The 25166-nt window shown below is 62.5% G+C and overlaps 1 protein-coding gene across 1 annotated transcript; it reads left to right on the forward strand.

Annotated features, from left to right (window-relative positions):
• Positions 1-10743: 10743 nt before the first annotated feature.
• SLC29A1 (solute carrier family 29 member 1 (Augustine blood group)) lies at positions 10744-24845 on the forward strand. The gene is made up of 13 exons (XM_086461825.1): positions 10744-10910; positions 17128-17210; positions 17699-17780; positions 17917-18089; positions 18318-18457; positions 18655-18789; positions 18974-19071; positions 19412-19502; positions 19602-19693; positions 19827-19935; positions 21318-21403; positions 23074-23273; positions 23853-24845. Exons 2-13 carry the CDS (start codon positions 17182-17184, stop codon positions 23962-23964), a joined length of 1347 nt encoding a protein of 448 aa, XP_086317951.1. The 5' UTR covers positions 10744-10910; positions 17128-17181; the 3' UTR covers positions 23965-24845.
• The last annotated feature ends 321 nt before the right edge of the window (positions 24846-25166 follow it).

Raw genomic sequence — 25166 nt, forward strand, 5'->3', positions numbered from 1 at the left:
AGATAGATAGAAATAGATATATTTACATCCCTAAGTGGTGACTGACAGCAGAGAGGATTAGGAAGCAGCGTGGGGGATAAGTGGAGCGAACAGGGCCAGTTCACGCTGCGTTTAGAGCCGTCAGATACCGTATGGCTGCGATATTTACTGCTGTAGGGGTACGAATGCAAACCCGGAGCTCGGGAGGGTACGGGGGGGGGGTTGTGGGTGGGTGTTTTTCTGGCAAACCCGGAGCTCAGAAGGGTTAGAGGGGGGGGGTTGTGGGTTGGTTTTTTTTTCTGGCAAACCCAGAGCTCAGGAGGGTATAGGGGGGGTTGTGGGTTGGGTTTTTTTTTTGGCAAATCCGGAGCTCAGGAGGGTAAAGGGGGGATGTCAGTTGGGTTTTTTTCTGGCAAACCTGCAGCTCAGGAGGGTAGAGGGGGGGTTGTGGTCTGGTTTTTTGGTGGGTTTTTTTTTTTTTTGGCAAACCCGGAGCTCAGGAGGGTACGGGGGTGGGGGGGTGGGGGGGGGTGGGTTGGTGGTGTTTTTTTGGCAAGCCCGGAGCTCAGGAGGGTACGGGGGGGGGGGGTTGTGGTCTGGGTTTTTTTTTGGCAAACCCGGAGCTCAAGAGGGTACAGGGGGGGTTGTGGGTTGGGTGTTTTTTTTTTTGGCAAGCCCGGAGCTCAGGAGGATACAGGGGGGGTTGTGAGTTGGTGGTGTTTTTTTGGCAAACCCGGAGCTCAGGAGGGGTAGAGGGGGGGGGTTGTGGTTTGGGTTGTTTTGGGGTGGTTTTTTTTTGGTTTTTTGTTGTTTTTTTTTTTTTTTTGCAAGCAACCGAACGCCGGGCTGGGGAGGGAGGGAGGGAGGGAGGGCCGGGGGGGTTTCCCCCCCGCGGGTTATAGGGAGGTGCTCCAAGGGGTGGGGAGCCAGGGGCGGGCAAAGCCCGGGCGGGAGGGTCGGGGCCGGGGAGCGGCGCGGCGCGGCGCGGCGCGGCAGAAGAGCGCGGCGGGCGCAGGTGGGTTCACCCGGGGGCTGCGCTGCCCGCGGAGGGGTCGCGGCGCCCCTTTCCCATTCTCTCCCCCTCCTGGGGAGGCTGGGGGGGAGGGGAGGGGGAGGAAGAGCACACACCACCCCCACCCCCCCTCCTCCTCCTCCTCCTCCTCCACGCGGGAACCGCGTGGTGCTGAAAGGCGGCAAAAGGAGGAGGAGGAGTCTGCGGAGGGAAGGAAGGAGGTGGTTTCCCATCCGAGTGGGGACAGAAAGAGTTGGGGGGGGGGGGCGGGCCAGCAGCGGTGGGCTCCTGTATTTAAAGTATTGGGTCAAACTTACAAACCGCCCCCCCCCCCAGGCTCCTAGCAGCGTTTCAAAGCTGCCGGGTGCGTGGGTCCCCCACGGGGGGGGGGGGGGGGGGGGGGTAGCTCAGGATCCGGCGCCGCAGCGTGGAGGGGTGGGGGGGGGGAGGGGAGGCGGCTTGGTGCTGGGGAGGGGGGGGGGGTGGTGGTGGGGGGTGATGTGCGGGTGGTGCCTTTTGGGGTAGGGGGGGGGCGGGGCGCTGGTTTCCTCGCTGCCTCGCAGGGCAAGTCCAAATCCCCTTTCGTAGTTACTGGTCCGGGTTCGGGGGGGGGAGCATGGGGGGTTTTGGGGTGCGAAGTAGAGCAGCCGGCGGGGGGGGGGGGGGGGTTTGGGGATGCAGAGTAGAGCAGCCGGCGTGGAGGGGTTTTGGGGATGCGAAGTGGAGCAGCCGGCGTGGGGGGGTTTGGGGATGCGAAGCAGAGTAGCCGGCGTGGGGGGTTTTGGGGATGCGAAGTGGAGCAGCCGGCGTGGGGGGGGTTTGGGGATGCAGAGTAGAGCAGCCGGCGTGGGGGGGGTTTTGGGGATGCGAAGTGGAGCAGCCGGTGTGGGGGGGGTTTTGGGGATGCGAAGTGGAGCAGCCGGCGTGGGGGGGGTTTTGGGGATGCGAAGCGGAGCAGCCGGCGTGGGGGGGGTTTTGGGGATGCGAAGCGGAGCAGCCGGCGTGGGGGGGTTTTGGGGATGCGAAGCGGAGTAGCCGGCGTGGGGGGGTTTTGGGGATGCGAAGCGGAGTAGCCGGCGTGGGGGGGTTCTGGGGATGCGAAGTGGAGCAACCGGCGTGGGGGGGGTTTGGGGATGCAGAGTAGAGCAGCCGGCGTGGGGGGGGTTTTGGGGATGCGAAGTGGAGCAGCCGGCGTGGGGGGGGTTTTGGGATGCGAAGCAGAGCAGCCGGCACGGGTGATGCACAGCAAGCAATGACAATTTCTTTGGTGGGACAGCAGTGGGGGTTTTGGGGATGCAAAGCGGAGCAGCCGGCGTGGGGGGGGGTTTGGGGGTGCGAAGCGCGGTGATGCCGTGATGCCCGAGAGCGCGGGCCTTCGCTGAGGGGTCTGTGGAGGGGGCCTCCAGCTGCAGGGGTGCATTGCCCATCGCTGCCGAGCACTCGTGCGTGTGTGTGGGCACGACAGCGGGTGCCGGCGTGCCGCAGCCGGGCACGTGTTGCGAGGACCCGCTGGAAGGCGCGTGGGCTGGGCGCCATGTGCCAGCAGCGGGGCCAGAGCCCCCTTGGCCGCCAGCAGAGCCGCTGGGCCGGGGTTGCTCCAGGTCCTGCTCAGGAGGATGCTCCCAGTTGGCAGTGGGATGCCGTGGAAGATTTCAGTGAGCGTTTCTTTCCGTTCCTGAGCAAACCAGCCGCGTTAACGGCAAGCCTCGTCCTTGTGTGGAGCCCTTTTGTGCTGTACTCCCTACCCCTGTAGCTAAATGTGAGCCTCTAGTTAAATCTGAACCTCACACCCTTGCGAGGTGCTCAGGCTGCCAGACCAACACACAGTCCCTGCCTGGACCCACCAGTGCTCCTTGGGAACAGGCTGTGGAGCTGCGGGCTGTGTGGGAAGGCGGCAGGAGCCAAGCCCTGGGGCTGTGGGATCGCAGACAAGCGAGCCTGTATCCTGGAGCCCAGTAGATTCCCCAGGGCTAGGGGCTGCAGGAGGAATTTGTGCAGCTGTTGGCCACAGCTGGATGCGCTTCCCGGCCGCTCCGAAGCAGGAAGCGGCGTGACGGCACCTCGGTTGCCTGTTGTGAGCCGACACAATCGAGGGACTTTTTTGTGAATGCCGAGGCGGGAAATCCCACTCCCCTCCCGCACCGTATCCCGGCTTGGCGGCATCGTTTCCGCTCGCCAGCCCCTGCGAGCCGCCGGACAGCCTCGGGCTCCCTGGAGCCTGCCTTGGCCACAAAGCTGTCTCGGGATGTGACTAGGCACGGATGCTTTTCTCTCGGCTTCACTGGTTGTCCCACCAGGGCTGTGGTGTCAGTGCAGTGCCACCACCACGTGTGTGCCCTCTGGAGCGCTCCTGCTCCTGCCTTTTGCTCCTGGAAAAGCCAGATGGGCTTGCTCTTGGCTCACCGAGGAGGTATTCACAGAGAAGGGGCGCTTTCCATACAGCACCGAGGGCTGTGGCGTAGGCCCCAGAAGATGGTGACTGTTTCCCCCACAGCTAGTGCGGTCAAGAGGTGGGAGGCCTACGCTGTGCCAGGTACATGGAGCGGAGAGACTGAAGAAATTCCCTCCAGCCTGAACCTGCAAACGTAGTGCCAGCCCACAGGGCGGTGTGGCACCTCCATCCTGCAGTTGTCCTTCTTTTCCCTCCCTCCCCAAGCTGCATAATTAAATACTGGCATCATTTTGCCATCATGGCATCCCTACTCTCATTATCTTGGGCTGGGAGGTATTAACGAGCCTCTTCCTCTTTGAAGATGAGCCATGGGTTTTGTTCTTGCCCCGGCCTGACCTGTCTCCCTCCTTGTTGTGGTCTGGGGGGAAGCCAGGGCGCAGAGGACAAGGCACCCACCCCGACACGGCACCTTCCTCGCTCTCCCTGGCTCCACTCCCAGCTCCGCTGGCAAGAGGCAGGGCTGGGGACTGGCTCGTTGGGCCAGAGGGAGCCCAGGAGCTGCCCTGTCCAGACGGGGAGGCACTGGGCATGGGCTTTGGGAACACACAGCCTCTGGTGCTTTCTCTAGGACAGATGTAGATCTCGCTTGTTTTCGTCCAGCGTAACGTCCAGGTCCTTGGCAAGTGTTAAGGAAGCTGCAACGCCCGCTCTTATCAGCAGAGTGCTGTTTGCTCGTGGTCCTTGCCAGCTCTGTACCAACCCCACGGTGCAAACTCCGCTCGCCTCCCTGAGCGCCCTTCCCCAGCACCTAGCGCTGCCCCGTGGCTGGGGCTGCTGGGGCTGCGGGGTTGTGAGCTCTCCGAGCCGCATCGCCGCGCTGCCGGCAAGCTCAGGAGCAAAGCGCTGTGCGGGGTGAGCTGCAGGCGTGTGGAGGTGGGCAGGAGTCAGCCGTGCCGCTATTAGGACTTGATTAAGCAGTGCCATCGAGGCTAGATGCTTCCTATGTCAATAGGGTGCCAGATGTGGGATGGGGAGAAGAAGTACAGGGGAGTCAGGGGGGACCCTGAGCAGGTTTGGTTACATCAGGATGCGTCGTCCCGCAGGCCCCCAGCTGATGAGGTTGCAGCACAGCCCTGCACCCCGTCTCCCGCTCCAGACCCTGCAGACCTGACCTGGGGGAGATTTGCTGTACGTGGGCTCTGGGGTCCCCGTGCGGGAGAGGAACCGTGGTGCTGCGTGAGGAACGTGTACGAGGGTTGTTGCTCCTGTGGTTGAAGGGTTGTTGCTTCTGTGGTTGACGGGTTGTTGCTCCCACGAGACAAGGGAAGCTGTTGCGTAGGGGCAGCACTAACCCTTTGTAACTTCATTGCTGCTGGTGGTGAACATCGCTGTTGTGACATTTTGGTCCTGCTCTGGCTTGGAGCAGGCTTTTCGCTGGTCTCACCGATCCCTGACAAAGGGGAGGCTCAAAGCACTGGGTACCCGTGGCTGTCGCGCATTCTCCGTGACCCAAACTGGTGAGCCTGGCGTTCTGGGTGCGGGGCTGAAGGCTTTCCTTCAGCCTTTTAGTTAAGCCGCGGGTGAGCCCCGTCAGGCTTCACCTCCAGGAAACCGGGTTTTTTTTCGAGGCCAAAGGGGAGCAGAGGCCTGTTGCCTGCCCGCCGGCTCCGGCAGGAGAAGCCAGCAGGAAATCAGGCAGATTTCCGCAGAGCCTTCTCGCCTTCTTCCCACCGCACCGCTGCCGGTGGGATTTGCTTAAGTTCATTTCCTTTTAGGACTCGTCTGAAGGGAAAGCACCTCGCTGTGAAATTTCCAGCTGGAAATTCATGGAGTGAGCGGACTGGGAAGCCTCAGGAGGGAGGAGGCAGGCAGGGGCTGGAGGTGGAGAGGAGCAAAGCTGGGAGGGATGTGGCTGGGTCGGGAGCAGCGGTGGGATCCGAGGGGCGTGCAGGCAGCCTCACGCCCAGCGAGCAGCCCTCCCTGGCCCTGTACCGAGGCTGAGTCACAACAACAGGACTGGGTCTCCTCCCAAACTCCTCCTCGCTGTGCCCAGGGCAAGCCACCAACCCCAACGCGTACCAGTGTTCTCCTGCAAGGCTGCTGGGCAGAGGGGCGTCCCACCCGGGCCACCCCCCCCCGTGGCTGGTCCCACTGCTGCCCGCGCTGTGGCTCCGAGCGTGGTCCTCACCCCTGGCTGGTTCATCACGCCTGGCACAGCCACCCGCCGACGCCACGCCGGGACGGGGAGCTGCTTTACACTGAGGGCTGGCTCGCCTGGAGGAGCTCAGAGACGGTGAGGGCTTTGGGGTGGGCAGCCCCCTTCGAGTTTTGCTGCAGGTTTTTGCTTGTGGGAGACCTTCGTGAGAGGACCTCCCTCCTTTTAGGCTTGGGGGTTGCCCATGGAGAACAGCTTGGGGAGGTGGGAGGGACTGGTGGCACAGCTTCCTTCTTGGTCCTGGCCAGGGGCTCAGGGTTGAAGGAGCTGCCTGCCCTGCCTTCGACAGCCCTTGTCTTTTCCTGTCCTCAGGACCAAGTTGGAAGCGATTCTGTTTTTCTTTTTTTTTTTTCCTGGACTATCTTCCCTCGATGCTGTGGATGAGCTCGCCGATGGTGTTTGCTCCGGACAAGACCTCTGCCCCCTCGGGGAGCCCGCTGCTGCGGGCTGCGTGTGGGGAGCACGGTGCTTTCAGCCCGTCGGGGTTTGTGGGTGTTGGGCTGTGGCCGGTGGGGTTGGGTAGGTCCCCGTGCTGTCCTGCTGACAGCAGGAGCATTGTCTACTCAGCACAGGTGAAGGCAACACAACCGAGCTATTAAGAAGCGAGCCACCCTTCCCTGCAGCTTCTCTTTCCCGTCCTCACACCCACTCCTTGTGGCCATGCAAGGTCGGGGTGACTGGGTGGTGAACCACATCAGGGCACTGATCTGCTGGCACCTTCCTGGACGGGGCTGTCACCCTGGAGGCAGCGGGTGCGGGGTGCCCGGGTGATGGGGAGCAGGAGCCGTGCCTTGCTGGGGGCGGGGGAGTGTCAAGGGAGCTGCTGTAGGGCCCTGTGCTCCGTGTGCCTGGGCTCTGCAGCTGGGCTCCTTCCAAAAGAAGAGCCCTCGCCCAGAAACAAAGCCCAACAGCAGTAAGATGCCTGGCTGTGGATGGAAAAACGCGAGTTGTCTGCCGCCGGCTGCCCTCCCTTCCTTCCCCCCGTGGCTGTGAGGGGTTTGCCAGCATGGCTTCAGCGGGGCTCAGCCCCTGGGCTCCCTGTCACCCGGTGTCCCAGTGTGTTCAGGCACTCGGGCAAGCTGCATCAGGACACCTTGCTGGCTGTCCAGCCCGCTCTGATGGAGACTATGGTACTCTCGGGTCTTCCAGCAGGGAGCCTCAGAGCTGCCCTTGTCTCCTCTGCTCCCCGGATTAATGGGGGGGCAGGGGGGGGGGAAGGCTGAGGTGACGGTGGAGCCCGCAAGCTGACGCCAACCTCTCTAACCCCCTGTTTCAGCACAGCGGGCTCTCAGGTGGGGCTCTCCGTGCCTACCCGAGGCATCCCCAAGGATGTTCGTGGTCCCAGGCAGCCCTGGACCTCGTGGCCGTGGCACACGGTGCGTTGGCTGGTTGCAGGGATGCGGCAGCGTCGGCAGGTTGGGATTTGGAAGGGACGTGACTTGCCCTTTCCTGACTTGCAGCCACGCTTGTTATTGTTGGCGGTGAAGGAGAGTGTTTTGCAGGGCTTTGGGCAGACGCGGGGGTGAGCTCCCCACCTCCTGTCGGCTCTCCCCACCTGATCCCACCCCCATAAAGGTTTTCCTGTTCGCCGCAGCTTAGCCGAGGCCAGCGCCGAAAGCGGGAGGTTTGGGCTCTGACTTATCCCTTCCGAAGGAGGCGTCCACCTCGAGCCTTGATCTGGCTCCACGGGTGAGACCGGAGTCCTGCCAGGGCGTTTGGGGAAGCTGAGTCGTTCAGGGAGGAGGCAAGCAAGAGGGTGCCAGAAGTGGCGTTTCCGCCCTGGGTGTTTGCTCCAAGCCCTTTGCTTGCTCCACGCCGCTGATGGCACGCTGCCGCCTTGGCTTTCCGCTCCTCGGTCCCCAGACCGTGCGCTGCCCGCATGGAGCTTCTGGAGCTGCCGCAGAGGAGGGACGCGGCGAGCCCAGCTCTCAGCAGGCAGCATCTTCCCCTCAGCCTAATTTAAATGTGCAGGCGTGCCTGGCTCCTCGAATGCCCCCCAGCTCCTAGGACTCGTGGGGACGGCTGCCACTTTGGAATTGGCTGGCTTTGGGCGCGTGGGGGGGGAGCAGACCCCAGCCAGGGCATCCATCGCTTCTCCCTCCTTTTGCTTCTGGGGATCGTGGGGTGCCCCTTGGCTGAGACGAAAGGGGTGAGGGTGTGACAGATGTGCCCTGTGGCCTGGAGCGGAGCCACCGTTGCCCCGTCCGTTGTGAAACTGCTGCGTCGAGCGGCTGGAGGCAGCTGGGGATTTGTGAGGCGCCGCGGGTGCCCGGGCAGCGAGCGGGACCTTGGCAGGACAGGCGGCTGGCAGGGGGACGGCGGGGACTCGCGGTGAGTGACAAAACCTACTCCCCTGCTCGCCACCCGCTTTCCCAGCAGGGCTGGGGATGTTTCATGCTGGAAATGGTCAGCTCTGAGCTGCCTACGGTCAAAATAGCCCTTGTATTTCTGTCCTGGGCGCAGCTGACAGGCAGGGGGACGGAGCCAGCCTCGACCTGCCGCCGAGCCGGCAGCGGTTGGACCCCGCGCGTCCGTCCCAGCTTCTGCCGGGGGGCTGCTGGTCAGCGGGGGAGGAATCGCCCCCCCCCCCTCCAAATTTGGGGAGCTGGGAAGATGGTGACGGCGGGGGGAAAATCATATTGTTCTGGCTCTGGTTTCGCTCCTCTGTCCGTCCGTCCGTCCGTCCGTCCCCTGCTACGCTGGAAGCAGCTGTCCCGGACCAGCCCCTGAAAAATTGCTGAGTGGGGCAAAACGAGCTGTGCCTCTGTGCCACCCCCGCTCCTGGCAGGGCTGGCAGCTCCTCTGCCGGCTCCGCTGGGTGCAGGGGCAAGGCTTGCTCCATCCAGCCCTGGGGATGCTCTCCCACCTGCTCGGGGGCGGGGGGGGGCTCGGGCAAGGGGGGCAGCGCAGCCCAGGGGCAAGTGGTTCGGCAGCTTCTGCTGGTTGCCAGCATGAGGGTCCTGCCTGCTGCCAGCTCTGGTTTTGGCACCCGGCACCGGCTCCGTGAGGGAAGGAGCCGGAGCTGGAAGGAGAGAGCCTGTCCCCCAGGGAGGCGGACGTGCCCTCGGGGTGCAGGAGGTGGCCGGGTGGCAGTGGGCAGGGGGGCTGCTGTGGGCAGGTGCGCTCGCAACTGGTTGACCCCCCAGCTTTTCCAGAAGCAGCCCTGTTTTGGGGAGAGGGGCCCCTGTAGAGGGCAGAGTGGCCTTTGGAGTGGGTGGGGGAGCATGTTTGGGGTTGAGCTGAGCCCTCCAAGCTTCCTCGGCTGGGGGCTCTGTGCGTAGAGGGGGCTCCCTGCATCGTTCGGGGATCGATTTAGAAGAACTTCCCAATGATTTCGCAGCTCTCCCTGCCCTGCCCCTCACTTCAGGGCTGTTTTGAGGACCTCCCAGCTGCAGCATAAGCTGCCCCTAGCCTTCTCCCCCAGCCCCTCGTTGCAGGTTGCTCCGTGCTCAGCTCCCTTGTGTCGTTCCTGGCCTGACTCCTTCCTGGGTCTGCCAGCTCTGAGCTCAGTCCTGGGGCCAGGAACATGAAGCAATGAAGGAGGAATCCTCTCTTGCTCTCCATCCCAGCACCCTGGGGGCCACCGATGGCAGGTGGCCTCCTGCAGCCCTGCTCTTCCCCTCTGGTACTGATCCCTGAGCGGTGGTGACCTTGGGATAGCCATGTGTTGCAGGTAGACAGGGCCCTACCAAGCCCAGGAGAAGGCAGAGGATGGAGAAACTCATCGTGCCCCTTTTTTCATTCCCTGCCCACGGGGCTCTATCCCCTGGGCTCCTTCCCATGCGTTTGTTGCGTCCTTATCTTCAGACCTGGCTGTCCACAAGCTGGTTTGTTCTCATCCTGCCTTGCTGTCTGCTTCCTCCTTGCAGGTTTCAGCTTCGCCCCTTTCAGCTGCGGACGGGAGAGGGGGAACGGGGTCACGGTCCCGTAGGCTCAGCCCATCCCTCCGACGGGGCTGTTGCTGCTGCCCAAGGTGCGGCTGACCGAGATAGCATCTGTACAGACAGTGATTACTCTTGAGCAAGCCCAAGCGTGACTCCAGGAGCGAGGGCGGGGGGGAAAGCTACTAAAGCAGAAGAGAAGCATCTGGCAGCCATGCCCCAAGGGGTCCTTACCTAAGCGCTGCCCCAGCCCACCAAGGAGCATCCCTCTTCCCACCCGCCCAGGGTGGAAATGAGGAGCGTTCACCTGCCTGCGGGAGAGCCAGGCTGCGGGGCAGGCGGGAGCCTCTGCCCTCGGTGCGTGGCTGTCCTGGGACGTGGTGGCCTGTGGCACTGCTGTGCCAAGGCCCGGGCTCCTCCGTGCAGGAGGATTTGGGGCTGCCTCTGGCCGCTCCTTGTGCTCCCAGCTGGTTTTTTACACTAGCGGCGTCCGGTCGCTCTCCCCAGGGGTCCCGTTGGGCTTTCTCCGTTGGGAAGTGGAAATGTGGCTTCCTCCCATTGTGCCTCTTCCCAACGACCTCGGCGGAGCACCTCCTCCTGCAGCATCCCCCCCCCCTCCCTGCGGCAACCGGGCAGAGCCGGCACCACCAGGGGCTCGGGCCAGCCCTGTGGATGAGGGCTAAGGAGGGGGGGGGTGCCGGCTGCAGAGGATGCTGAGCGAGGATGAAGGTTCTGGGGTAAAGCATCCTGGGGCTCTCCCCTTCCCGTGGGAAGGCATGGCCAGGTGGCGTGAGCTTGGTGTGAGCTTCTGTGCCTGCCCCATCCCACCTCCAGGCAGCCCCTGGAGTGCTGAAAGCTGCCTGGAGGCACCGTCCGGGTCCTGGAGGTGGTTTCTGCCTGGTTTCGGAGGTTTCTGCAGCTGCATTGAGTGGAGCCCTGAGCAAATCCCTCCCTCTGCCCTTGGGGGGAAAAAAGGGTCTTTATTTTTTATAAATTTCCAACAAACGGAGCCTGAACCTAGCCCTGGAAAAAAAATGTGCCTCCTTCCTCAGTCTGCCAAGAAGCAGTTCGGGGTTATGGCGCGGAGGGGATGGTCTCTTCCCTTGGGGACAGCAACCTGAGGAGGTGCCATCAGGGAAACCAACTCCTTGGAAGAGTCCCTGCGAATCCTGTCTCTGTAAACAGGCTCCTGAGAACAGCTTATCTCTCCCCCTCTGACGCCTCCTCAGAAGTGACGTCCCCTGTTAGCTCTTGCTCTCCCCCCGGGCACTGTATCTCCTCCTGCACCCCCTAAACCACTGGCCTTGGAGCAGGTGACTGCCCCAATATTTGGGGGGCTTTTCCTGCCTCTCCCAAGGCCATGGTGTCCCTGCAGTCCCGTGGCCTGAAGTGACCAGGAGAGCAAGGGGCTGGGACCAACCTGCCCTTCAGGTAAGCTCCTTGCTTACCAGACGTTAAAATGTCTCCTCACAGCGTTTGGTGGGGTGCCGAGCAGGAGCACCCATCTCTGCTCGGGGGGGGGGCTGCATGCGTGCCTGGAGGGGTTTTCTCTGGCCAGGGACTAGGTGAGCCTGGGCTTGGGTGTGCTGAGGAGAGAGGTGTGTGCGTTCAGCGTGGGGCTGCCGTCGCTAGAGCCCCCTGGTTGGTGTTTGGGCAGTGATTTGTCAGGGCTGGAAACCCACCCGGCAGCCCCCGGTGGGGAGGAGGATGCCCACAGCCTTGTGGGGACTTGGTGATGGGTGGAAGAGTCCCGGCTGCGTTATTTGGGGTAGTTTTAGGGCTGGCTCTGTCCCGTCGTGGCCCACTCCCCTCTCCCTGGTGGGAAGCCCTTCGTGGATGGTGCTGGAGTCCCACCGGGCCCTGTGGAGTTTACCGCCTGGCTGGGTCACTTTACCTGCTGGGGCCGAGGGGCCCCCAGGGAGCCTCTTGGGGCTCCTTGACCTCTCCAGATAAGGGACTTTGCAGCTGGCTGGGGTGTGCAGTTCAAAACACACCACGGGGCTGAATCCTCCCCCCTCCCCACGCCTCCCCGTGCCACCCGGCAGCCGAGATAACGGCCAGCGGCGCGTGCTGGGAGCCGGGATGGTCTCCGTAGCTCCTGCTCTGCCTGGAGATCGCGGGGTGGCTGAGTGTCACAAGACTGGAGGCGGAGAAGGTCTGGAGCTTCCTCTCCTTTCGCCCACGGAGGAGCGGAGGGAGCAAGGCGAAGCAGGGCAGAAGCATCGCCCGGGGACCCTGACCTCTGTGGGGCGAGGGTGCTGCACGGGCTGCCTGGCAGGAGGTTTCTGCTGCCTGCCAAGCCCTGGCGGTGCGGAGGGGTTCGTCTGCAGGCAGCGAGGCAAGGGAGGAGGCGGAGATGCCCCCATCCTGCTCCCCCGCGAAGCTGCTAGGACGCAGGCACGAGCGGCGCTTGGGGGGAGCGGCTGGTGCAGCAAGCCTGTTTGCAGGGAGGCAAGGCTCAGAAAGGAGAAGGACAAGAATAATAGGAAGCGTTATGAGCTCTTGGGTGGAAGCTGTTCACAAAGCACACCAGGAGCAGGAGGCCTGTTGCAGTCCGTTGGAGGGACGGGGGATCGGAGGCAGCCAAGCCGTAGCAACGCTTTTGCCTCTCTGTTCGCATCCAGAAGAGCCCGAGCGGTTTCTTTCACCTTCTTTTTGCGTGTCGGGGCGGGGGGTTTGCTCCTCAGAGCACCCACAGAGGAAAGGTTAGAAAGCAGAGCTAAAGGGCAGCAAGTCGCTAGGGCAAGGCGATGCTCGCCAGAAGGAAAGGGGAGGGTGAACCGGCTGGCTGTCACGTGTGGCCTCTAGTAACCCATTCACAACTGTCCCGGCCCCCGGGGACTGGGAGGGGGGAAAGATATAATGTTCGTTTCTAAGAAGGGCTGGAGGGAACTTCAGGGAAAACTTGCCACGTGTCCCGGGTGTCCGCGCAGGGACGTGGTCCGTGGGGAGGCTCCTTTTCCCCGAGCTGGGGCAGCACTTCGTAGGGACTCTGAGCCCACGGCGCCCACGCTGCTTCCCAAAAAAGCATTCAGACGGGGCTTTCAGCCCAGTTTTTAGGGGACTTGGCTGGTCGAGAGGGAAGGTCCTCAGAGGGCTCCGTAACTGGTACGAAAACAGGAAGGAGGGTGTAGGAGTCAGCGGTCAGTTTTTGCGGCGGAGAGAGGTCACTGTGTTGGGTCCCGTGTTTTGGGTTTGTTTTTTTTTTTTGCAACGCGTCTGTGAGTGACCTGGAAAAGGGAAGGAGCAACGAGATGGCAGGGCTTGCTGAGGTGATTGGGTTACTCAGCTTCGCGGGGAGATGGGGCAGCTAGGAAGCGTACAGAACACCATGACAACGCTGGGCAGCGGGCAGATGGATTTCAGTTTAGATAGGTGTCAAGTGATAGACAAGGTGGGGAGGAAAAAAAAACAAAACAAACCAAAAAAGGCCCCAAATCCACAAAGAAGATTACACAACGAGGCAGCCACTCTCAGCAAGGCCTGGGGCTGTTGCAGATAGCTTGGTGTGCATAAAAACACGTCGAATCATCTTTGTGAGCCGCAAAGCAGAAGCAAAGCAGGAAAGCCTTGCGCCGCTTCTCAAAGGGGCGTCTCGCTCCCTCGCGGGCCCTGTGTGCTCCCCGCCCCGCTTTCTCCAGAAGGGTGGAAGGGAGCCGAGGAAGGTGGCGGGGAAAAACCCACAAGGAGGACCGAAGGCGTGGAGCTGCGCCTGGGTGACTAACTGAGCTAGAATTTCTCTGGAAAATGGGCTGTTGGGTGGATACGATCCAGGCCTGTAAAGCTGTGGCTGGCGTGGAGGAGCCACTTCAGGGTTCATCCCGCCTTGGAGGGCGAGGGAGCCCCGGCTGAAGCTCTGTGTGCGGGGAGTGATGCTGCTCTTGCTCAGAGGCTCTCGAGTTAAGAGGGGGGGAAGCGGGGATTTCACAGAAGTGAAACCCGCCACGGGCTCCAAAACACGTGGACAGCATGTCCCTCCCGGCTCTGAGGCTGGGGGGGGAGCAGTCAGGGAGTTAGTCCGTGCCTGTGCCGCTCTTAGCCGAGCTTTTGAGCCAGACCAGCCTCTGTGTGGACGCGGGGTACCTGCCCTTATTTTGGGAGGGCTCGCCTTCGTCCCGGCGGCGCAGCAATGGTGCACAACCACGCGCGCTCCTACGTGCTGCCCAAGAGGCTGGTTCCCTGGACCCCGGCACAAGGTAGGAGAACCCGCGAGCGCCGTGGTTAGAGTTCAGGCACGCACGTGAAATCTCACGAAACGGGTGGTCTCGGAGCGTTTCCCAGCCTTCAGCTGCATCACGGCCGCCAGGGCTTCTTGTGGCACGCACGGGTAGACCTTGGCGGGCCCCCGGGTCGGCATTCCTGCCAGGAGGGCTCTGGTGTCACCGAGCAGATGTAGGGGATGGGGTGAAGCCAGGTGAGGTGCTTGGCTCTGCCCCGTCTTGGGTCTTGGCCACGCTGACCTTAGCCCTGCAAAGCGATCCCCTGCCCGTGGTGGCAGGAGGAGGCGGCGTGCTTGCCACCTGCTGGCAGCCCCTTGTGGAGGGGCAGTGCCACGCTTGGTGTGGCTTAAAGGGCTTTTCTTTCAAAAAGCTGGTGTTTTGTGGGTATAAACCCGTAGCATGCCTGCCCGGGCACCGTGAAATCGCTCTTGCATGGAAAGCCAAGCGTGTGCCGTGCTCACCTTCGGTGGAAGCAGGAGAAAAGACGACGCGCAGGAAGGGAGAGGTAGGGAAATCTCCGAAGCCGGGTGACACAGCCGCCGGCAGGCGTGGCTGTCCTGCAGTGCAAGTTTTTCTGCAGAGGTTAGGCAGTTTTGGTGACAGCTGGCCCTGCTGCGGGCTCCCAGGGCTTGGCTGGCGATGGGACTGCGCTGTGGCCCAATACCTCAGCGTCTGTCAAGTCCTTTGTGCGAGGGGAACGGGCCATTAAAGTTGTGCCACCTCTTGTTTGTACCCGCTCGGAGGTGCTAGCCTGTGGTTTGTGAAGCCCACTCTTTCTTATCTTGCTCCTTCCACTTACACATCACTTCTGAGGGGGTAAATCAGGCTGCTCTACGCCCAGAATTCTACAAAAAGAATGTCCTTGGCCCCATGTTGCTCCTCTTTTTCCCTGTCCTCCAGGCTGTGCAGCCACCGAACTGGTGGCTGGGCTGAACATCAAGAGGCTGCTCCAGGAGGTGGTTAGAGTTGTGGCGCTCCAGCCCGGTGGCTGGAGGGTGGCCTCGGTCCCCTGGGTCCCTTAGGGTAAGGCTGCTCTCGCCGGCTGGGAGCAGGGTTGCCTCCTGTGGCTGGCGTTGGGTTTGGGTGACCTTTTCTGCTCGTTGGAGGGTTGTTCAGAAGAGCCGGCGGGCTGGACGCGTTTCCTGCCGTAATGAGTGCTGACCCGCGCGCCCCTTGGCAGGTACCGGCTCTTTGTGGAAAAAAAATTAGAAGGCACTTAGTGAAGTGAGACAGAAAACAAACAGAGCAGGCAGGAGGCGGCAGCCAGGCAGCACCCACCGAGGAGGCTGGCCTCCTGACGCGGGGGATGCGGGTGCTCTCCGGGCAGAAGCAGGAGGAGGCCAGGAAAGCAGCCTGGTGGAGCAGCACCCTGCCCTGGCACCCCCCGCCCCCCCTCCACCCAAACCCCACTCCTGATCCTCCCTGCCTCTTCCCCAACACCCCCAGCTCCCGCCACCTTCTCCACGCCGCCCTTCCCTTCCCTTCCTCCCTTCCTGGGCAGCGGGACGCAGGCCGTGTGCCAGCGGTGGTACCCGACACCTCTTCTCCTCCTCCGCGGATGCCACCAGATCCACATGGCCCCGGTCCCCGTGACTTGAGCGGGGGCCTGACGCTCCCCTCCGAGAGCAGGCGAGTGTGTGTGTGTGGGGGGGGGGGGGGGGGCAGACTGCACCGCCTTCAAATACACCAAACCCAGGGCTTTTCCTTGGCTCCGTCCTCCCCAGCTATGTCTGCGGGGGTCGGTCACTGTCCTGGTTTCTTGGGACACTGACCTGACGTGGTAGGGGGCTGGAAGGGGGACCGTGGGCTTGGCTGGGCAAGGGGCAGAGTGTTGAGGGCTTGCTGGGGGAGCTGGGGTTCTCCTGGCTGTTTGGGGGAGCGGTCTGCTTGCTCGGAGCCAAGCGGCAGCCCCAGCGGGGTTTCTGTGTGCGAGGGGGTGAGTTGTGCTTGCAGATCCCCCCCCCCCCCCCCCGCTCATCCAGGGTCAGGGCTCTCCTGCCCACGGAGGCACTGGCAGGTCTGCTGGGAGGGGATGTTGGGATGTTTTCTCTGGAAGCCCCGGGTGGCTCACCAGGGCAAGGCAGGAGCTGTCATACCCTGAGCCGTCTGCGTGGGAAGGCAGGGGAGCAGCACCGCGGGCGGCTCCGGCGCCGTGGGGTGGCACCTCCCAAGTTGGTGGGGCTCTCGGTCCCAACGCAGACGTACCTGTCAGCCTGCTCGGGCTTATCCAAGCAGCTTCCCAAATCCTTCTCAGCATCCTGACGGCTCTGTTTTTGGCTCCATCACAGCCGTAGGCTTCCCCCACCAGCAGAACCACACCGGGCTGGGGGGGGGGGGGGGGGGGAAGGAGGTGAGCTGTGCCCAGAACCAAGCGAGAACCTGCGACGAGGGTCGGGCTCCGCTGCCTTTAACGCACGCCAGGGCTGGCAGGGACTACAAATCCCAGCATGCTGCATCCCGCCTGCCTCTTCCCACGCCCTACCTGGCAGGGTGCAGGCAGGGATGCTGTAGCGGGCAGCAGTGCGGGCAGCAGAGGGGTATGCCCCGGGGGGGCTGGGGGCTCAGCGCTGGGAGCCCCTCTGCAGATGAAGCCTTGGGAGAGGTGCCAGAGCAGCCCATGCTGCACCGTCCGGACTGGAAAAGGACAAGGCAGGCCTGTGGCTTCTCGGGGGGGACACAACCGGGGGGGGGGGAATGTGCCTTTTCGGGGTTCCCAGGGCGGTGTCTGTGGGGCTGGTTGCGGGGAGAGCATCGGCAGGGCGGTAGCAGGAGCTGGGCAGGTGGTGACGGCGGGGGGAAAAAGGAGCGGTGGGTGCTGGGGAGGGAGGCACAGCAGTGCCAGGGACGCCCTTGGCTTCCCAAGGTGACCCAGGAAAGGGCTGCGAGAGCCTCAGGGAAGCAGGGATTGGAAATGGAGAAGGGGGGGGGGGGGGGGGGGCTGGTTTTGCATGGTTGAGGCTGCTGAATTAAATGTGTCTTTTGTGCCGCCGTGGGAGGGAGGTGGGGAGGGGTGGACGCAGCCCGCCGCGCGTATGCTTCGCTCGCAGCCCCAGGATTGGGGCCAGAGAGCTGCAGGCTCACAAATCCCTTCAGAGCTTACTGCGGAGCCGCTGGGCGGCCGGCGCGGAGCAGTCTGGGCACCTCAGGAAAGCGGTTTCCCTTTCGGAGGGAAGGCTCCTTGTGTTCCCCCCCTCCCCAGCCAGCAGAATGAGGCCGTGTGTCACAGCCCCTCAGCTGAAGGACTCGGAGCCGCAGGTTTCCGAAGCTGCTGGGCTGCGCTCTCGCCGTTTCCCAGCTCGGCAACGGCTCCCAGGGCTGTGGAGCGCTTCCCTGGCAGCGCAGCCGGGGGGGGGGGGTTAAAACCAGCACTGCCCCTGCCTGGCCTGCATCCCTCACTCCCCCAGAAAAATCCCCTGTTTGCTTTCCAGACGGAGAGAAGCCACGCGACTCGCTGGGACCAGTGCTGACCCTTGCCGCACAAGATGACAGCAAGAGACGGGCCCCAAGATAGGTAATGCCGGGCTCTGGGGCGGCTGTGGGGGCACACCCAGGATGTCAGGAGGTGAGGGAGGACCAGGGCACCCTGCATCTGGGGGACCCCCCCCTCCCTCTCCTGCACGCTCACCAGGCTACCTTCCCCGAGATGCTCTTCCCATCAGCTTTTCCGCAGCAAAGGGGCTGTAAACAGTCTCCTGTGTGGCAACACGCCTGGGGAGCGTGACTCCCTCCCAGCTCTGGTGACAGCTGCTGTGCGTCTCGATGGCACCTGCTGAGGAGCAGCCAGCCTCCCCCTGCCGCCTTACCCTCCCTGGGAGGGCGTCCCATGGCCCCTCTGCAGTGCCACAACCTCTGGCAGCCCAGGCCAGCAGGGGCAGGGCCAGGGCAAGAAATGTCATCCTCCCTTCTCCTCCTGGTGCCTCCCGCTGCAGAGTCAGAGCGACGCCTGTCCCCTGCTCTGCCCAGCATCCTTGCTCCAAAACTGCTCTGTCCCCTCCGCAGGTACAAAGCTGTCTGGCTGATTTTCTTCATCCTCGGCCTGGGAACGCTGCTGCCGTGGAATTTCTTCATGACCGCCAGGGAGGTGAGGGCTTCCCTCCCGCTGCTGCCCGTGACACTCATCGTCCCCTGTAACGTCCAGGGGTGGCCTGAGTGTGCTGGGGGGGGGACACACACACGACTCGCTGCACCACGGCCCCACCGGGCTCCTTCCCTCGCAGTATTTCATCGGCCGCCTCGCGGAGCCGGAGGAGCTGAGAAGCTTCAGGAACCAGAGCGGTGAGGCTGCCTTGGCGCCCTCCTACCTGCCGTCCATGTTTGACAACTTCATGACCCTCTGCGCCATGGTGCCCCTCCTCATCTTCACCTGCCTCAACTCCTTCATCCACCAGCGGTGAGCCTTGCCCCGTCCTGGCCCCTGCCAGCCTCCATAGGGCCACCCAGCCCTGGCTTGTCCTCCTGCCCCAGCACTGAGCCGAGCCACGGACCGTTCCGTCGAGTCAAAGGCGAAACACCAGTCTCCTGTGCTGGGGTTTGGCTGGGATTCCCCTGGCAGAGCTTGGCCTCAGCCCCACAGGCTTTTAGGGGGGTGGGTTTTCCTCGCTGAGACCCTCTCTTGCAGGATACCCCAGCAGATCCGCATCTCGGGCAGCCTGGTGGCCATCGGGCTGGTGTTTTTAGTCACCGCAATCATGGTGAAGGTTGCCATGGAGCCTCTTCCCTTCTTCGTCTTTACCATGATCAGCATCATCTTCATCAACTGTGAGTGAGGCAGCGGCGGGCGGGGGGAGGAAGGAGGCAGAGCCCTGTGGCTAGGGCTGATCTCTCCGGGAGAAAAGCGTGAAGCTCGCTGTGGGAGAGCCAAGGAGGAGGGGGACCTGCCTTGCCTCAGAGCGCGGGGGCCTTGGCTTCGTCTTCGCCTTTGGTGGCTCATTTCGGCTCCTCTTTCCCCTTCGCAGCCTTCGGCGCCATCCTCCAGAGCAGCCTCTTTGGGCTGGCAGGGCTCCTGCCCGCCAGCTACACGGCTCCCATCATGAGCGGGCAGGGCCTGGCGGGCACCTTTGCCGCGTTGGCGATGATCTTCAGTATCGCCAGTGAGTAACCCCGGCCCTGCGCGTGGCAGAGCCTTCCCAGAGCCAACCACGTCTTGCCGGGGTCGTGCTGTAGGGTTGGGTGGGAGATGGCAGCGGGGCCTCGCTCCTCTCAGCCCTTGTCATCTTCCTTTTACCACCCCACCGCCCCCCCCCGCCCTCGTCTCCTTCCTTCCTGTGCTCCCAGTTGGCGCCCAGCAACCCGAGAGCTTCATCGGTTACTTCACCACGGCCTGTGTGGCGATCGTGCTGGCAATCATCTCCTACATCCTTCTGCCTCGCATGGTGAGACTTTGTTGTCCTGGGGAGGGGGGGGAAAGGGTGTGGGGACACAGGACCTTCATGCAGCGCATGGACCGTGGCCCACTAGCCCCAACCAGCCTCCACCTCCTGGGTCAGGGCAAACTCTCCCCCGTCCCAAGGGAGATCTCTGGGATACCTCCCACCTCAGATATCCCAGTATCCTTGGGGAACGGTGGCAATGAGCCGCTGGGTGACCAGGAAAGCATCGGTATCAGAAATAAGTGGAAGGACTACTTTGCCCACATCTGCTCTGGCCACACAGCCCCCAGCAGCCTTCTTTCCTCACGCGTGAAATGAGGTCGCTGTGGCTGTCTCTCTGCAGGATTTCTTCCGATACTACTCCATGAAGGACAAGACCGAGTACTGTGTGTACAACGCAGAGCTGGAGACCAAGAGGGACCTGATTAAGAAAGGTGAGGGGCTGAGAGGAGGAAGGAGTAAGAGGAAGAGCTGGGCTGGACTCAGTTAGATCTCTGGAGTCTGCTGTGCCCTACTTGTGTCTCTCCCTGCAGACGAGCCCAATGGGATGGAGCAGAATAACTCAAAGGTCATCCCTATCCACAACCCTGATGAGAAGCCCTCGGTCATCGCTATTTTTAAGAAGGTCTCTGAGTTGTCAGCAACCCCTCGTATCCGGGGATGGGCACGGGTGTGGGAGAGCAGGGGGAGAGGAGACCAGCCCTGCACTGGTCCCTTGCCCTGTGGTTGGTACCAGCCTCTTTCTTCCGTCTGCCTAGCTCTGGGTCATGGCCGTGTCCGTCTGCTTTGTCTTCACGGTCACCATCGGCGTCTTTCCTTCCATCACAGCCAAGGTGTCCACTGTCCTCGGGGAGGGAAACGGATGGGGTAAGTGTGGCATGGGGTGGGGTGGGCTAGGAGGAAACTGGGAGCAAGGTAGATGGGAGAAAAGAAAGTGGGGCTTGAAGTAGTAGATACGTGTGGTGGGTTGACCCTGTCTGGACGCCACGTGCCCACCAAAGCCGCTCTGTCACTCCCCCTACTAAGCTGGACAGGAGAGAGACAATATAACGGAAGGCTCGTGGGTCAAGATAAGAACAGGGGGAGATCACTCAGTGAGTACTGCCACAGGCAAAACAGACTCAACGTGGGGAAAAAGAATTTCATTTATTACCAATCAAACCAGGGCAGGATAACGAGAAATAAAAACTAAATCTTTAAACACCTGCCCCTCACCCCTCCCCTTCTTCCCAGGCTCAACTTCACTCCCGATTTCTCTCCCTCCTGCCCCTCCAGCAGCACAGGGGGATGGGGAATGGGGATGGGGGTTGTGGCCAGTTCATCACACATCTCTGCCGCTCCTTCCTCCTCACGCTCTTCCCCTGTTCCAGCGTGGGGTCCCTCCCACAGGAGGGAGTTCTCCATGAACTTCTCCAACGTGAGTCCTTCCCAGGGGCTGCAGTTCTCCACGCACTGCTCCAGTGTGGGTCCCTTCCGTGGGGTGCAGTCCCTCAGGAACAGACTGCTTCAGCATCGGGGGGGTCACAAGTCCTGCCAGCAAACCTGCTCCACCGTGGGCTCCTCTCTCCACGGGGCCACAGGTCCTGCCAGGAGCCTGCTCCAGCGGGGGGCTTCCCACGGGGTCACAGCCTCCTTTGGGCATCCACCTGCCCTGATGTGGGGTCCTCCATGGGCTGCAGGTGGAGATCTGCTCCCCTGGCTGCAAGGGGGCAGCCTGCCTCACCATGGTCTTCCCCACGGGCTGCAGGGGAATCTCTGCACCGGTGCCTGGAGCATCTCCTGCCCCTCCTTCTTCACCGACCTTGGTGTCTGCAGAGTTGTTTCTCTCACATCTCTCTCTGTCTGCAATTGCACAGGGGGGTTTTTGGTGTCCCCCCCCTTCTTAAATACGTTGTCACAGAGGTTCTATACCCCTGCTGCTGCTGGGCTCAGCCTTGGCCAGCAGTGGGTCCATCTTGGAGCTGGCTGGCACTGGCTGTATCAGACATAAGGGAAGCTTCTAGCAGCTTCTCCCACCAGCCACTCCTGCTACCAAAATCGTGCCACACGAAACCAATACAGGATGCCTGAGGGGAAGAGGAAACCACTGCCTACGACGGTTTGGATGCGGACACCAGTCTGGCTGGGAGACCATTCCAGCCCTTAGCAGGAAACCAGGAGAACCTAGACCTGAAAGACGGTCTCCGTGCAATCGGCAGGAGGGCCTGGGGCGCCCTGGACTTGTCAGTGACGTTCTCCCCCTTCTGCAGGTCTCTACTTCATCCCTGTCTCCTGCTTCCTGCTCTTTAATGTCTTTGACTGGACAGGACGGAGTCTTACTGCCCTCTTCACATGGGTAAGCGTGGGGCAGGGAGCAACCACCCAGGTGGTCTCCATCCCCAGGCCCCTCGGCCACCGCTATCGCTGGGGCTGCCATCCGTGGCTGGGAGCAGGAAGGAGGTGCAGAGCTGCCTCCTGCCTTGGCTTTAAGTCCTAAGCAGAGATTCTATGATTTATGGGTCAGAGCCGAGAACCACAATGTTGTCCTGTCCTCCCACCCCTCCTTCAGCATGGCTTGGATGAAGCTGCCTCCTCCGTTTCAGCCCCTTTGTAAACAAACCTCCACTCCAGCTATGCAAACAGCAAGACAGGACGGCAGCGGGGAAAGAGGGTGAAAGACAGGGCAGCCCAAAATAAAACCTCTGGCCTCCACACAGGACACATCTGTTTTTTAAAGAGCCTTGTCCTGGGAGCAGGGCAGAGCCGTGCCATGTGGGTCTCAGAGCTGTCCCCTCGCTTTCCTCTCCCCTGCCTGGCTCCGAGCGACGGGAGCTGCGGTGGGGGTGGGCGAGGAAGGGGGGGGGGGCTATCCCGTCTGTGTCTCTTCCCACCCCCTTCCCTCTCTATTGTCCAGGCTGTTTGTTTAGAGAAGCTCCTCAGCATCCCACGCCGTGGGGTCTGTCCAGGCCTGGCTTCCCCGCGGCCCTGGAGCCATCGCTGCTGGCTGCCCTCGGCCTTGGCCACGAGCCGCCTTGCCTGGTGTCCAGGCCACAGCCTCCGTGGTGGGATGACCCAGCAGGAGACATTTCCAAAACAAGGCTGGGTGGAAAATCTCACTGCTTGCAGTTTGGGCCTCAGTTCCCTGGTCGGGGCCCCAGTCGCTCCTTTTCTCCTCCTCGAGCAGGAGAAGCTGCTGCTTTTGCCAGTTTGCCCGCAGACACGGCGGCTCGCCTACCCCCAGCTTCCTCCTGCGCTCCTGAAGCGTCCTGTGGCTCTGCCAGCCCAGCGGCTCCCCAGGCCGCTGTGGGTCTCCCCTGACCCCAGCCCTGTCATCTGTGACCCTGTCATCTGCCCCAGACAGAGCCAGGCACGTTGTCGTACCAGGGGCTGCCTCGGTCCCAGCTGCAGGGACAACACAGCGGGGGGACGACACGGTGCCTCCTTCTTCCTCCCAGCCTCACGCATCCAGGGATTCTGTTAGGATCTGAGGAGAACATAACTGGGACCGTGCCTTTCCCAGCGCTGCCTGAAACAGCTCCAGCATAATCCCTTTCCCAGATTGCTGGATCCTGCCCCTGCTTGGCTGGGGGGGGTGGGGGTGGGGGATGGCGTGGGAGGCTGAAGAGCTGGTTAAAGCCCAGTTTGCAGGCCCTGAGGTGCCAGAGGGGATTTACCTCAGCCAGCCTTGTCCTGCGCAGTGGGGTGGCTGGAGGAGATGGCGTGAGCGAGCACAAGGCCCTGCCTGCCTGTTGTTTCCAGCGAGGGCTTAGCAGTCGCTCGCTCGCAAGCCCCACTCGGTAATTTGGCTCTAGCGCTGCTGGGACAGGACTTTCAGGGCCTCCTCACCACAGCAGGCGGCGACGCCGAGGTTTGTCGCAGCGGAGAAAGTCTCTCGGCGACTTGGCCGCCTCGGTGGCTCCTCCGCAGCCGCCGGGACAGCCTCTGTACAGCCCCCGCCATGGGATGGGGAACGGGATGGGGAATGTCGTCTTCTCAGCTGCTCGCTGACCTGTGTTGTTCTCCCAGCCCGGGAAGGACAGCTGCCTCCTGCCGGTGATGGTGGCCCTCCGTGTCATCTTCATCCCTCTTTTCATGCTGTGCAACGTGCAGCCCCGTCACTACCTGCCTGTCTTATTCTCTCACGACGCCTGGTTCATCATCTTCATGATCTTCTTCTCCATCTCCAACGGCTACCTGGCCAGCCTTTGCATGTGCTTCGGGCCCAAGTGAGTAAGAGCTGGGGGACAGGGGAAGGGTTGGTTACACCCCCAGGTGCCAGCCCCAGCGTGACTCCTGGGGACTGGCTCTGCCCAGCATCTGGAGAAGGGGATGCAGGCGCAGAGGGGAATCCCCACAGCACCACAAGGAGGACAACCCCGCCGTCCCATCTCCCAGCCTTGCGCCTCCACACCCTAGGGATGAGGAAGCTATTTGGGCTCTCCTTTCCCCCCCGCCTGCCGTGCTGGGGAAGGGGCCGGTCGCAGCGGGGGGATCTGGAGGGGAGCAAGGTGGCACCCACAGCGGGGCGAGCAGCCTCGAGGGGCACGAGGAGCCCAGCTGGGGCTCAGCTGGGGGGGCTGCAGTGGGCAGGAGTCGGGGAGGGCTGGTGCTGGGAGCTTGAGGGCACTTTTTCTCTCTTTACGAGCCCGTGCTGTGGAGGCAGGCTCTTGGAGCCCAGGGGGATTTGCTCTTGCTGTTCCTCTGCTGCAGAGGAGCACAGCTTCTGGCTCCTCTGCGGCCTCCTCCCATCTCTCCGGTGAACTCACGGCATCATCCTCGGGGTCTGACGTGGGTTTCTCCCCTAGGAAAGTGCTCGCCCATGAAGCAGAGACGGCTGGGGCCGTCATGGCCTTTTTCCTGTCGCTGGGCTTGGCCCTAGGAGCGGCTGTCTCCTTTCTGTTCCGAATCCTCATCTAGCAGAGGCACCCGGAGGGTGCAGGTACAGCGAGAGACGGCTCCGCATCCTCCTCCGAGGCCTTGGCCGCCTCGGCGCCGTGGGGGAAGAGAACACCTCACGCCTGCCCCTGCCGAATCGCGCCGCCACGGCAGGCGTCGCGCCCAGGGGCAGTTCCACTCCTGCAGGGTTGGCCTGGCTCATGCCACGCTCGGCTGTGTGATGCCTTCAGGCCTACGTGCCTTCTCCTTCCCCACGCTGTGTGTGTGTAAGACCCCTGGGATCTCACCGAGGTCCAGCCGCCTCCCACGCTGCATATTTTCCCCAGCTCAAAGCCAAAAGCCATTCTCGGCCTCCTCCTCTCTGACGGAGTTGAAGGCTGGTATCCAGTGTTATTCCCTCTCTTGCCCTTGTCCCCAAGGCACCGAGGGACTTGCTCTCCTCTCCTTCCAGGGGGCCTGGGAACATCCCAAGCCGCTTCTCCTGCTGGTGAGACTTGCAAAAAGGGGAGGAGAGCCCCAGCCGGCCTCGCCGTCCCCACTCGCTGTCCCCTGCATCCCAGGGGCATAGGTATCCGTGTCCCACCCAACCCCAAGAGCCAACGCTGTGGCTAGGCTGAGGGAGGAGGAGGTCTCCATATCCCGCCTTCTCTCCCTCTCCTTGCCTTTGTTCCCTACTTTTTTGGTGATTTTCCCCAGTTTTCTTTCTGCTTCCTGGTTGTGTGACAGGAGGTTCCCGCCGTGGGCTGCAAGAGGAGAGGTGGCAACTCCGTTCCCACCCGGGCTGCCTTCCCTGCCCGCCTGTGCTGCAGGGGGAGGCCCGACCTCTCCCTTGGCTTTCCCATCCCTCGTCTGTGTAAATGTTGCCTGTACAGTTGCCGTTTTCTATAAAAAAAAAAAAAAACCCAAAATGCCCTTTGGGTACGTGTCTCCATCGCCACAGGGGAGAGGGCAAGGGCTGAAGAGAGCCAGCACTGGCATTTCCCGGGCATTCCCAGGGTCCCCAGTATCGGGCAGTGAGTGTGTGTGTGCGTCCCCTGCACAGCGGGGCTCTGCTACGGGGCCACGGCCAGCATGGGAACGGGGTGCTGCCCTCGGGGTACACCCAGGGACCACCAGCACAAGGAGAGGACGCACCTGTGCATTTTGGGGTGCGCTGACTTGGGAGCTTTGTGCCTGAGAACAGCCGGAGTGCCACCTCCTGCTGCTGGCGGGGGGACACACGA

This window comes from Leptosomus discolor, chromosome 2 (genome assembly GCF_034619465.1).
Source record: "Leptosomus discolor isolate bLepDis1 chromosome 2, bLepDis1.hap2, whole genome shotgun sequence".
Classification (NCBI taxonomy): domain Eukaryota; kingdom Metazoa; phylum Chordata; class Aves; order Leptosomiformes; family Leptosomidae; genus Leptosomus; species Leptosomus discolor.

Excerpts from the sequence above, each read along its gene's own strand:
- SLC29A1 (XM_086461825.1), top strand. The coding sequence starts at position 17,182 with ATGACAGCAAGAGACGGGCCCCAAGATAG. Across the intron at positions 17,781-17,916 it reads TCTTCATGACCGCCAGGGAG|TATTTCATCGGCCGCCTCGC; the intron begins GTGAGGGCTTCC and ends CTTCCCTCGCAG. Across the intron at positions 19,503-19,601 it reads GAGGGACCTGATTAAGAAAG|ACGAGCCCAATGGGATGGAG; the intron begins GTGAGGGGCTGA and ends CTCTCCCTGCAG.